The following is a 14719-nucleotide window of genomic DNA, read 5'->3' on the forward strand; positions in this document are numbered from 1 at the left end:
ATTTTATCTTTTAATTCCATTTTTCCATGAATTTTTGAAGTCCTTTTGTAGGTTTGTTAAATGGTGCTCTCAGGGGATACACTTGTATGGAAAAAGGAAGGCAGGTTGGGGAGGAGGAACAGGCTGACTCACAGCTGATTACACTGAAGTGCTGGTCACGCCTAAGAGAAACTCCGGGGCTTGGATTGTCCTACAGAGTTATCGCAACAGCAGCAATAGGGCCAGTAATTTATATTTCCATGTCAGCTAGGATTGTGATACTGCAAGACAGTTTCCTGTGGCCAAGGAGTTCGCTATCGTGGGCACAGAGGTGGCCATCAGGAGCGGATGCTCCCAGCAGCTTGGAGATGGGTGTGCCGGCCCTGACCTGCAAGGAGCTCCCGTTTATTTGCTACACAGCATCCAGGTGTTATGCCGAAAAGTGGTTGGATTAAAATAAAATTGGCATGAGAAAGAAGAGTTGATAGATCAAGCATTCAGAGGAGACTGGAAAGAGAAAAATGCAATCCAGAATGTGGTGAAAACGTATTAATACTTGAGAAAGCATAAGATTCAATTGATTTTTTGAACAAGAGAGGTAATTTGAATTGATGAAGGTAAAAATTTATTTGGAAGAGCAAAGAGGATAGTGGAAAGACACATTTAGTTTTCTCTGTTAATGTGGCCCGAGGAGAGGGCTGTGCCACACACTGAGAGGGACAGAATGGATGGAGGCATTATAGAGTTTGAAAAATAATATTGCTATTTAAAGGTTTTCACAATAAACTAATAAATTTATGAATGCACATCTTTCAAAAGATCTAAATACTCACAGTCAAAAATTTTACTTGCTCTATTTCTACACTATCTTTGCACTACTCACCACCCAGTTTGCTCTAAAATTAGGGTTAATACATACATAAAGCAATAAATACATACATCAAAGCAGCAAAGAGGTGAAAACACAAGACTGTAGGAGCAAATGGAGAGTGAGGATGTGTTTTCAGACATAATAGAACCCATAACTAGAGTCTATTTATATAGCATTAATAGTACTGAAAAATCATTAAAGATATTTATTGGGACGTATTTTCTCAAATGTTATGTATTTTATGACTTATGTTTATGATCAAATAAAACTTTAATATTACAACTAAATACAAGGATATTTTTCTAGAAGACTATGGAAAGGTCTATCATTAGATTATGCAGTAGGCAATATTTATCTTCTGAAACTTCCCACCTCTGCTTCCACATCCTCCCAGAAGCATCAGCGTTAGTATGTGTGTTCTGGTGACGGCTCACTTTACAGTTTGCTATCAGCTTACTGTTCTATTGGAAAAAATCTACTGAACTAGTTTGAACTATTATAATAGATAAAAAAACTCTTTGCAATTTACAAAGCAATCTTATGAGCATTAATATCTCATCCATTTTCACAGTAACCTTTAAAGTAAAATAGTCAGACATGATTACTTCTAATTTACAATAGAATATACTCAGGCCTTAATAAATTAAGAATCTTGCCCTAAGTCATATGGATTTTAAGTAGAATATAAAATTTGGATTACATTTCAGAATTTATGGCTCTACACTCAATATTCATTTTTATTTCAGTACACTGCCCCCCAAATGCATGAATTTTCCTGGGATGTAGACATTGTAATAGGGGAAAACGTCTTCGTTTCCTGATACGGAATTCAGGCAAGTCTCTGGCGAAGAGGGCACAAAAGTAGGTGAATAGGAGAGAGGTCTTTAGAATCCTCTTATGCTCATTCCATGTAGAGAACTACTGACTATCCTAGTGTACATGAACTCTACTGAGATGAAAAACATGAAGACAAATTTACATACTTTTCTAAGTGTTAGTATGGCCTCATGCAAACTAATTTTTCCAACAAAATTCATAGAGGATATGTTAGTTCATCTTTGTTTACTTTCTACCCAGATTAGAAAACTTTTGAAGCAAGAAATACCTGCTGCTTTGTTTCTTCACTAGCACTTGTTTCTAAGCATATCAAAGTATATTAAATGACCACAGACCATCCCAGTCACGATGCATGTATGACAGCTTACCCACTACTAACCTGTCTGCATCTGTCTCAGAGCTGGCTACAGGAATCTACAACTGTACTCACCCAGAGCAAGATAAAGTACATGCTGTCAAAAATGGTGGTCTCTACTCATCTTTTTCTTCATTAATATTCTTAACATAATTGGCCACAATGTTTATCAAAATCTTAAGAACAAAATATTGGCATAAGAAATGATTGCCAAAGACTCCTTAAATTGAGCCATTTTTCAGACCTTTGGAATTTCATTGACAATAATTTTGACTTAGGTTTTTCCAAAGTAGCCTTAGTGAATTTTTTTAGTGTTACCAATTTAGACAGTTTACCTAGACTCTAAACTTTTTCTGCTTTACTGCATTATCTTTTAGATGACAAATCTTTCAGTCAATCATAACGTTCATTAACTATGTTATCTATCTTTGGAATATCCCACTCAGACAAAGATTCATGCTCCATATTCAAAAAAGTCCCAAACCATCTTCATATGCCTTAACATGCATTCTGACAGCCAGGTGAACTTTGTTATGCTTTATTTAAAATGAGCTTTTAAAATCTGTTCACCCTTAAAAGCTCTAGTTGAAATAAGAAATTCCTGTTTTATACTATTATGACTACATATAAAATATTATTTCATATTTATAATTTGAGAATTTGAAAGCCTTTTATTTTATAGCTAAATCAAGCTAGAAATAAAGTGTCTCGTCTGAAACTAAGCAGTAGGTTAATGTTAGGGCCTGTACTACATTGTGATGACGCATTTTGGCGGCGTGTTTCCTCTGGTGTTTTATAAGCATCTTTGTTTTAAAAGAGTTATTTCATGTCCTTATGTTCCCCCTGAATGTTATATTACTTGCATTTTCCTATATACGTATATGATTCTCATGAGCATTATTTAATGCAAAATGTTCAGAAATTCCATTTATTAATAATAAAGTGTTTAACATATTTCTTTATTTTTCATACATTGTATTTCCTCGCAGTTAATTTTTAGCTATAGAATTTCTGGATCATATAATATTAACAGTTTTTAAGCTTAAAATATATATTTTAAATTGCTGTCCTAAAATTTCACACTATCACCAGCAATGTTATGCAAATATTTGTTTCAACATAACCTTGCTTGCTCTATTAATTAATTTTCAGTGACATTAACTAATTTAACAATTGGGAAAAAATAAGTCATTTTTTATATTAATACAATCTTCTTGATTTCTAATGAGGTTGAACATGTTTTCATATATTTACCAATAAGAATAATTGTTTTTCCCCTTTTTTTGAATGACTTTTTTCTGTAACATTATCTTTTTATTTATCAGGTGTTTAGGATTTTTCTTACACTTTGCCATATTTCTTGCTATATGCCACTAAGACTATTGCTTTTCTTTTAATTTTGGTTAACATACATTAATTGTACAAAAATGAATTTGTAATTTCTTATTATTCCTAAGTCTTGAACTCCATCTCTTTTCAAAGATTAGTAAATATTCATTTATACAGTTCCTTGAAATTTTCCTATAATTTGGAATATTTGATTATTTCACTTTTTCAAATATAAGAGATTTGATTTAATGGAAGTTAGAGATGAATTTAACTGTTTCATTTTTTTCTAAAACAGTTAATTGCCCCAGATATGTTTATTGCTAAATGGTGCTATATAAAAATAGGTTTAAAAAACATTTAAGACTACTTGAAATGATTAAATATTGCTTCTCAATAAATTTCATAGTTTCACATAGTAAGAAACGAAGTGTAGACATTTATTTATACAGAGATTAATGTCTTCAGGTAATGGCAATGTCTATTTCTCTGTAAATATCTAGCAAAATACTCAATGTATAGTAGCTACTTCAAAAAATGTTTAGTGAATAAATAGATTAAAACAGTGTGACATTTTATATAAATTCATTCTGCCTCAATATTTTTACATATTATTTGATAATATTCCTATACTTATTATTGAGGCATTTATGATTTTGCTGTTTTTATTATATTTTTAAAGTATGAAAATTTTAAAGTGTTTACTTTGAATGGATTCTGAAAATATATTTTCAGAATTTTTTAATTTTTTTAAATTACAATTTATATATATATATACACATATATATATACAGACAGATCCAATATTTATGTATTTCTTAGATAACATTTCGATATGTACAATTCAGTGACATCAATTAATTTACACTATTGTATGACCATCACCACTCTCTGTTCCAAAACTTTGCATCACCCCAAACAGAAATTCTGTATTAATTAATTAATGAACTATTAATTATTTAATGAACTATTAATTAAGCAATAATTCCCCATTCCTCTTGTCCCACATATTGGATTAAAAATGATCTAACTATGCATGTACACAAGACACTAACATTAGATCCAAAGACACAGATTGTTTAAAAGAGAAATGATGAGCAAAGATATCCCATGCAAATAGTAGCCAAAGAGAGCTGAGTGTCTAAACTAAAATCAGAAAGAGAAACTTTGAGTCACTGTTACAAGATACAGAGAAAGACATTCTACATTGATGTACATAATACACATATGAGATATATATAATATGCATACATATTACATATATATATGTATATATGGGTTAATGTTACAATAAGGCACAAAAGTGGTAAGCATAAAATATATGCTCCAAATGTCAGAGCCCCAAAATATATAAAGCAAACATTGATAGATTTGGAGGAAGAAATAGTTCTACCATAATGTTTGGAAGCTTTTATACCACATAAAATAAAGAACCAGACAGAATACCAATAAGGAAATAGAGAACTTGGACAATACTATTAACATTAATTAAATTCCCAGCCAGTTATTTTGTGGATATCGGGAAACTAATTCTAAAGTTTATATGAAGAGGCAAAAGACCCAGAATAGCCAACACAATATTGAAGGACAAGAACAAAGTGGTAGACTGACATTACCTGACTTTAAGATTTCCTATAAAGCTACATTAATCAAGACAGTGTGGTATTGGTAAAAAAAAAATAGACAAATACATCAATGGAACAGAATAGAAGATCCTAGGAAGAGACCCACATAAATATAGTCAAATGATCTTTGACAAAAGGTCAAAGATAATGTAATAGAGAAAAGATAGTCTTTTCAACAAGTGGTGGTTAAACAACTGGACACTCACATGCAAAAAAATTATTCATTTTATAAAATTTATATTGTCCTCAAAACTTAATTCAAAATGGACCAAAATGTAAACAAATGAAATATAAATGAAAAAGTATACAACTACTAGAAAATAACAGAGAAGACCAAGATGACTTTGAATTTGGTGATGATTTTTTAAGATACAACACCAAAGACATACTCCATGAAAGAAAGAATTGATAAGCTAGATTTCAGGGTCAAGAGAATAAGAAGACAAGCCACAGACTAGAGGAAAATATTTGCAAAAAACATATTGGATAGAGGACTATTATCCAAAAAATATAAAGAGCTAAAATCAACAATAAGAAAATAAACAACCTGATTAAAAAATGAGCCTAAGGCCTTAACAGATGCTATAGTGAAGAATATGTACAGATGAAAAATAAACACATGAAAAGATGTTCCACATCATATGTCATCAGGGAAATGCAAATTAAAACAACAATGATACACCCATACACACCTCTTAGGATGGTCAAAATCCAGAACACTGGCAACACCAAATACTGGCAAGGATGTGGAGCAACAGGAACTCTCATTCATTTTAGGCAGAAAGGAAAAATGGGATAGCCATTTAAGAAGAGAGTTTGGCAGTTTCTTACATAACTAGACATATCTTACCATATAATCCGCACTCCTCACTATTTACTCAAAGGAGCAGAAAGCCTATATCCTCACAAAAATCTGCACATGGATGTTTAGAGCAGTTTTGTTTATAACTGCCAAACATGGAAACAACCAAGATTAGTAGGTGAATGGGTAAATAAACTGGTTCATCTACAAGATGGAATATTTTTGAGCACTAGAAAGAAATGAGCAATCAAGCCATGAAAAGTCATGGAGGAAACTTAAGTGTAATGCTAAGTGAAAGAAGTCAATCAGAAAGGGCTACATACTGTAATTTTGTACTGTATAAAATTCTGGAAAAGGCACAACTATGAGACAGTAAAAGACCAGTGGTTCCCAGGGATTGTGGAGGAGAGAGGGATAAGTAGGTGGGATATAGAGGGTTTTTAAGGCAGTGAGACTATTATGTATGACGCTATATGGTAGATACATATCATTATACATTTGTCAAAATCCATGGTATGCACAACACCCCAAGAGCAAACCCTGAAGTAAACTCTTGACTTTGGGGGACAATGACGTGTCAGTGTGGGTTAAATGGTTGTAGCAAACGTACCTCTCTGGTGGGAGATGTTGTGCAGAATGTTCATATCAGTATATTCGCAAATGGCAAATAGTGAAAGCAACTCAAATGTCCATCAGCAAATGAATGGATAAACAAAAATGGCATATTCATACAATGCAGTATTATTCAACCATAAAAAGGAATGAAATTCTGATACATGACACACATGCACGGACCTTGAAAACATCATGTTAAGTAGAATAAGCTAGACACAAAAGGACAGCGGTTTTATGATCCCACTCACATGAGGTGCCTCAGATAGGTACATTCACAGAAACAGAAAGTAGAATTAAAGGTATGAGGGGCTGTGAGGTGGGGCAAATGAAGATTAAATGATTAATGTGTACAGAGTTCCTACTTAGGATGATGAAATAGTTCTAGAAACATATGGTGGTGATGGTTGTACGACATTGTGAATGTACTTAATGCCCCTGAATCATACATGAAAAACTCAATACAACGCTAAATTTTATATTATTCATATTTTACCACACTAAAAGAAATATTTTAATAATAAAGTAATAAAGGTATGGAATTTTGGTATTCTAAAAACCATGCCTATTCTTTACGCAGCTTTATGTTTAAACAAACTATCAAATTGTATTGACCACCTAACCCAATTTAATAAACACACACAACACACCCCACTAAAATAACTTCCCTAAAATGGAAACCTCTCAGAAATACCCGCTGTGATCGTTGACAAATACTGTGATGTCCTATTTAGTGTTGATAAAATCTTTGGCCCATCTAATCATGAGAAAAATATTGGACAAATTCCAATGGGGGCTATTGTACCAAATACCTGACCACTACGCCTTGAAGTTTCCAGGGCAGCCTGACAAGGACCTGAGAACCTGTCATCGCCAAGTAAACCCTGAGAAGACACAATGAATAACTGTAATGTGGTCCCATAACAGAAAAAAACCTTACATTAAAACTAAGGAAATCTGAATAAATGATGTATTATTGTTAATAATGTGCCAGTATTGGTTCATTAACTGTGACAATGCACCATGATAATGTGAGGTATTAATAACAGGGCAAATTAGGTGTGGGGTGCAGAGGAACTCTCTGATTATCATCTCAATTTTTCTGCAAATGTGAAAAAAGAAAACAAAATTTCTCTGCCAGAAATCATTGTACTTGTTAGCTGCATTCCATGTCACTGTATATTTAAGTAATAAGTGCATGGTTACTTTTTAATTCGTGATTTTGCTCTTGTGCAGATTGTATGCTATCTAACCCGGTTGTTGCAATATTGGTAGATGGGTTTTAGTCAAGTAACCTTATAGACTTCGGGAGGAATTTTGATCTAGTAGGAAATGAGTTTCGCTATAAAAGTATGTTCTCCAGTTAGCACCCCCTCAGGTATTCTTTTAGCTACAAATCTGGGAAAGTATTGTAATACACTGTAGGCTTATATAAATTGAAAAAGTGTCTCCTGAAAGAGGATGGCAGAAAACATTGACTTCGACCAGAAAAGAGTTATGCTGCAGTAACACTACATCAAATCTTTCTGAAGTAATGCACTTACTGGAACAGTTTTTTGGAGCATGAACCTTTCTTCAACTTTTTATTGAGCGTGGTATAAATATCCCTTCACATTTGTCAAGCTAAGGGTACCTAAGACATTTAGCCTAAATACTACAAGTGTTTTTGTGCATGTGTGTTTTAATTTATTTAAAAATGTTCTACATGGCACAAATTCTATTACTTTATGTCATCTCTATGTAGAATATTTTTTACCTCTATTGTCACTTTAATTCTTATATTTTGATCTCATTTCAATGCTAATATTTTGGTGCATAATGCCAAAAATATAATTATTTAAGCATAAAAATATTCACTAGTTTGCAAGACACTTTTCTAATATGCAAGGTATATTGCATATTCCTCATAAAATGACAAAAAGACCAAAAACATATAAAAAAAACCCACCAACACCTTTATTGAATTAAAGGTGGAAGTTGTAATTTGAATGTCAGGAATTGTTAGATCTGACCATAAAAAACACATATGTTCAAGTGGAGACCATGGGTGTGTCTCCTAATTATAAACCTGGAATATGTAAGCTGAGAATATTACCACAAGGAAAATTCATGCAAATGAATATTTACTGTGCAATTGTTGGTTGAAGAGAAACACTTATTCACTCATTTTCATTTACCCTTAAATATATCCTTTGCAATCTTTACCAATCTTATTTTCTTAGCACTAATGTGAGGTAACCTTGGAGGAGAACAGACACTATATCAGGGATTAATTTTTAATTTGCTGGGCTAGGGGATAGAACTTTACCATTGCATAATCTGCTTAAAGAAGCTGAGGCCATTGAGAAACCTGGGTTTTAAGGGTTACTAAGGATGTTTTAAAATTCATTTTCATAATATGTTTAACTATAACTCTTTACAACACCATGTAAATATATTCACATGTCCATAAACGCTTATTTCCAGGCACACCTTGTTTTATTATGCTTTGCTTTATTGCACTGCACAGACATTGTGTTTTTTACAAATTGAAAGTTTGTGGCTGCCCTGCATTCAGAAAGTCGATCAGTGCTGTTTCTCCAACACGTGCTCACTTTGTGTCATTGTGTTGCATTTTGGTAATTCTCACAGTATTTCAAACTTTTTCATTAGTATTCTATCCATTATGATGATCTGTGATCAGTGATCTTTGATGTTACTGTTGTAATTGTTTGGGAGCAACACAAACAGTGCCCATACAAGACAATGAACTTAATCAATAGATGGTGTATGTGTTCTGACTGCTCCACTGGCCAGCCGTTTCCTCATCCCTCTCCCTCAATATGGGCCTGAGACACAGCACTATTGACATTAGCCCAATTAATAACCCTACAATGGCTTCTAAGTGTTCAAGTGAAAAAAAAAGTCACATGTCTCTCACTTTGAAGCAAAAGCTAGAAAATGATTAAGGCTTGATGAGGAAGGCACAATGAAAGTCAAGATAGACCGGAAGCCAGGCTTCTTGCACCAGTTAGCCAAGTTGTGAATACCAAAAAAAAGTTATTGAAGGAAATCGAATGTGCTACTCCAGTGAACACACAAATGATAAGAAAGCAAAGCAGCCTTATTGCTAATACGGAGAAAGTTTTAGTGGTTTGGATAGAAGATCAAACCAGCCATATCATTCTCTTAAATCAAAGCCTAATCCCAAGCAAGGTCCTAATTTTTTTTCAATGCCATGGAGGCTGGGAGAGGTGTAGAAGCTGCAGAAGAAAGGTTGAAGCTATCAGAGGTTGGTTTCATGAAGGTTAAGCAAAGAAGCCGTCTCCATCGCATAGAAGTGCAGGGTGAAGCTGCAAGTGGTGCTACAGAAGCTGCGGTGACTTATTTAGAAGATCTAGCTAAGTAACTTATGAAGGTGGCTACACTAAGCCACAGATTTTCAATGTAGAAAAAACAATCTATTGGAAGAAGATGCTTTCTAGGACTTTCATTGCTAGAGAGGAGTAGTCAATGCCTGGCTTCAAAGCTTCAAAGGACAGGCTGAGTCCCTTGTTAAGGGCTAATAATATAGCTGACAACTTTCAGCTGAAGCCATTGCTAATTTACCATTTCGAAAATCCTAGGGCCTTTATGAATTAGTTTAAACCTACTCTGCCTGTGCTCTGGAAATGAATCAACAAAGCCTGGATGAGAATACGTCTATTTACAGCATGGTTTACTATTTTAAGCCCACTGTTGAGACCTACTTCTCAGAAAATATGATTTCATTCAAAATATTACTGCTCATCGATAATGTAGCTGGTCACCCAAGAGCTCTGATGAGATGTACAAGGAAATTAATGCTGTTTTCATGACTGCTAACACAACATCCATTCTGCCGGTCATGGATCAATGAGTACTTTTGACTTTCGAGTCTTATTATTTAAGATACACGTTTTGTAAGGGTACAGCTGCCACAGATAGTGACTCCTCTGATGAATCTGGCAACATCAGTTGAAAACCTTTTGGAAAAGATTCACTATTCTAGATGCCATTAAGAACATTTGTGATTTCTGGGGGGAGGTTAAAATATCAACGTTAACGGAAGTTTGGAAGAAGTTGATTCCGACCTTCAAGGCTGACTTTGTGGGGTTGAAGACTTCAGTGGGGGAAGTAACTGCAGGTGTAAAAACAGCAAGACAACTAGAATTAGAAGTGGAGCCTGAAGAGGTGACTGAATTGCTGCAATCTCACGATCAAACTTTAGTGAATGAAGAGTTATTTTTCATGTATGAACAAAGAAAGTAGTTTCTGGAGATGGAAACTACTACTGGTTAAGATACAGTGAACATTGTTGAAATGATAACAAAGGATTTAGAATATTACATAAACTTATTTGATAAAGCAGCAGCAAGATTTGGTAAGATTGAGTCCAATTTTTCAAGAACTTCTACTGGGTGTAAAATGCTATCAAACAGCATCACATGCTACAGAGAAATTGTTGGTGAGGAGAAGAGTCAATCGATGTGGCAAACTTCATTGTCTCATTTTAAGAATTGCCACAGCCACCGCAAGCTCCAGCAACCACCAACCTGATCAGCCAGCACTATCAACTTCGAGGCAAGACCCTCCACCAGCAAAAAGATTATGACTCACTGAAGGCCCAGATGATCATTATCATTTTTAGCAATAAAGTATTTTTAATTAAGGAATGTGCATTTTTAGACATAATGCTATTGAGCACTTTAAACTAAAGTATGGTATAAACATAGCTTTTATATGCACAGGGAAACCAAAAAATTGTGTGGTTTACTATATTGTAATATTCCCTTTATTGTAGTATTATGGAAGTGAACCCACAATCTCTCTAAGATATGCCTTGTATATGCTTTTTCTATAATTTATTCTGAAAAATATGTGAGATGCATAATCTATGCCATGTTTCTTTACTGTTTTATCAGAGACAATAGCTTAAACAGGATTGCACTAAGAAAACATTCAACTGTATCAGCTGTTTTCTTGATTATTTCAAAACCACCTGAAATTATTTTAAAAAGTTTTGAAATCATAATTTATTAAATGCATTTCTTTGCATTGTATTTTTAGGTATGTTAAAGTATGTTAAGATAATGTAAAAAAAACTACATAATGTGTGATGGTGTTTAAACATACATCGTTTTCTACTTTAATGATTTATATCTTTGATATTGTACTTTGGGAATGCATGTTTTTAGTTTCTGTACATGCCAAAGAACAAAGTGCTGCATTAGCTCTCAGTCAATAACATTCATAACATAGAAGAGATATAGAAGGAAATACAGAAGAGATATAGAAGAAATATAGAAGAAATCATCTCAGTTTCTATGGGTCACAAATAAAAAAAATTAAAAAATCATAATAGACAATGTCCATATATTGCCAGTTAAACCTGTTTGTATCTCCATTTTGTTGTTTGGAAAGGCAACATTTATAGAATATGTTTCAGAAAGAGGCTGTAATTTCAAAGATGTGATAGACTGATGAGAATAGCTATGTGAAGTGTTTTATTCTCCATATCATGAGAGCGCCATGTAAGTTTCTGTCATAATTGTTTATTCAAGCTGATATGTCATTTCAATAAAGCTACAGGTTATTAGTTTGAGCTTCAAGAGAAAGCTCCAGAATTATAATTCAAAATCACCTTATCGCTTCTATTGAAAAAAAAAAGAAACAAAGGAACAAATAGTTCTTATTTCATGTGCACATAAGAAAAGATACTAAAAGCAATTTAATTTTATATATTTTCTACAATAATTAGTTCATGCATGTAAGTGTTATTTCTGGACATTAAAGGATATATTGAATAATAATAAACTATAACATTTGATAAATACATATTTAATTTACTTTTTAAACATTGGGACAGTACAAACTTTATATGATTAACTTTTACCATTTAAAAGAAAGAACTATTTCTGATTTGAATGCAGAGATATTAATTATATTGACTTACATTGTTTCTTTCTTTCCTTTTAGGCTGTACTTTGGAGGTATAAGTTTTCTCAGCTTAAAGGCTCTTCAGATGATGGCAAGAGCAAAATCAAATTTTTGTTTCAGAATCCAGATACTAAACAGATTGAAGCAAAGGTAAACCCAAGAAATTCATCACATAACACACCCCTAGCTACATTAATGCCATTAAGAAGCAAAGCGGAGAAAATTTCAGAGAACCAAAACAGCAAAAACACACATTCTTCACTTACCTTGAAATATCCCTTATGGCCAAGAGAAAATTCACTTTGAGATTTTAATGGCAAATTTTCACTTAAAGGCATTACTTAAAATAAATTACACACAACTAATTGTATTTCTTAGTTCTAATTCCTTATGAACCACATTTGTGTCATGCTAAGGTAACATCCTGGAAACTAAAATAGTCACTTGGTCATTTCGCATCCTAAATAATAATTTAAAATATTTAAGAAATATGACCTTACATTATGATTTTTTTTTTCTCCTTAAATATGAATATAAATTCCTACAGAAAGCTATCTTTAAAATCAATTTATTTTCCACATGTAATTATATGTTAAAGAAGATCAATTAAATGAATGGTTTTGCTTTGCCCCATATAAATTTTCAGTATTCTGGAATGTATTAACTGAACTGTTTTTAATGCATCAAAAAGATTCACTACTTTTATTTTTATGAATACATATGTTTTTAAATATTCAAAATCTAATTATTCCCATTATCCTGATATAGAGTTCATAATGACAGTGCTTGAGTTGGAATAAATTGTAAATGCATTACTCCAGTGTGGTGGAAAGGATAAATAACAAATACCAAAATAAAAAATTACTTTTATGGACATGAAAACCCTATGTAATTTTTCAACTATGGGTTAAAATACCATAATTCTATTATACATCTGTTCTTATTAAATTCAGGGGGATGAAGTCTTAGACTGATATTCAAAGCCTTCCGTGGACGGCCCTGTGTGATACTCTAGACCGAATCTCCTGTAACGCTGCTCCATATTCAGCTTATACTCACTCCTCATTTGGACAAAGTGGCTTCTTCTTGCCATATATATCTTCTAATCCTTTCTGTTGATTTCCTTCCTTAGATTTTTGGCTGAATCTCTCTGAGAATGTCCTATTCTTGTCATATATTTGCTTTTGAACTTGTCTTTACTTCCTCTTCCTAGACTGAAAGTTATTTAAAGTGGGAAGTGTGACCACCACTCCCTTCCCTTTTGCTGGCTCCTCTCTGACTGCATGTCTCTAGACCATTGGTGTCTCCCATGGCCTTGCCTTATATACATATTCCATCAGTTTAGACAATGCCTGGGTAACTTCTTCCAATCCCTGTATTTAACTTGCCTCATAATGGTCAAATCTACATTTCCAACATGGCCTCTTCCCTAAATATCCACCTAGCTGTGCAGGTTCCTCCTCTCCACCTGTGGTTGCTGTTCCTTCTCTCTTTCCCCAGCTACCATCGGTGAATCATTTACTTTGAGCCAACCACTTACATTTATTCTTAGTGTTACTATCAAAAATGCATTAATACTGTCAAAGTTATTTACCTTTAGCTCTTTGTAGATTTGTTAATCTTTCAAAGCACAGCACATATCCTAATACTGGTAAGTGATGTTAATATTGTCAGTTCTATATTTTTCTGGTTAAAAGGGAACCTCAACCACCAGTTGCTGACAGCATTAGAGTATTTGCTTAGTTAATTCTCTTCTAATGATAACAAAAATCTTTGCACATGAACAAAAGAGATAAACAAAATCAAATGACTAATATATAGACTTCAATTTAGTATAGCATATATTATATATGCAGCTAATTATACTTAACTGCACTAGTTATTAATTACTTCTCAGCTACTAAATATTACTTATTCTTATTATTGTTGTGTTTATTTATTTATTTTTTTTATTTCAGCATGTTATGGGTGTACAGATGATTAGGTTACGTATGATGCCCTTAGCCTCCCTCTCCTCCAAGTCCGAGCTTCAAATGTGTCCATTTCCCCGGAGGTACGGATCCCACTCATTGTTTGTGCATATGCCCGTCCCCTCCTCCCCCCTCTCCCCTACCCCTGCCCAACATCTAATACATGTTATTCTTATATGTGCACTTATGTGTTTATCAGCTAATACCAGTTTGATGGTGAGTACATGTGGTGCTTGTTTTTCCATTCTCGGGATACCTCGCTTAGTAGAATGTGTTCCAGTGCTTTCTAAGAGTATATAAGAGGTGTTATATCACCATTGTTTCTTAAAGCTGAATAGTACTCCATGGTATACATATACCACAGTTTATTAATCCACTCATGTATTGATGGACACTTGGGTTGTT

General features: G+C 33.4%; 1 protein-coding gene and 1 pseudogene across 2 annotated transcripts in view; both read left to right on the top strand.

Moving 5' to 3' along the window:
• Positions 1 to 14719, top strand: part of SNTG1 (syntrophin, gamma 1) — a 362225-nt gene that overhangs the window by 311060 nt on the left and 36446 nt on the right. The window contains exon 16 of one of the 2 annotated variants that reach the window (XM_012661402.1): positions 12384 to 12494. The exons of the other annotated variant lie outside the window; for it this stretch is intronic. Within the exon in view, the coding sequence (XP_012516856.1) occupies positions 12384 to 12494 (111 nt within the window). The remainder of the gene's footprint in view (positions 1 to 12383; positions 12495 to 14719) is intronic. 2 annotated transcript variants of the gene reach the window in all.
• LOC105824046 overlaps positions 14339 to 14719 on the top strand; it is a 28271-nt pseudogene continuing 27890 nt past the window's right edge.

The sequence above is a fragment of the Propithecus coquereli genome, unplaced genomic scaffold (genome assembly GCF_000956105.1).
Source record: "Propithecus coquereli isolate 6110/MARCELLA unplaced genomic scaffold, Pcoq_1.0 Scaffold71, whole genome shotgun sequence".
Classification (NCBI taxonomy): Eukaryota; Metazoa; Chordata; class Mammalia; order Primates; family Indriidae; genus Propithecus; species Propithecus coquereli.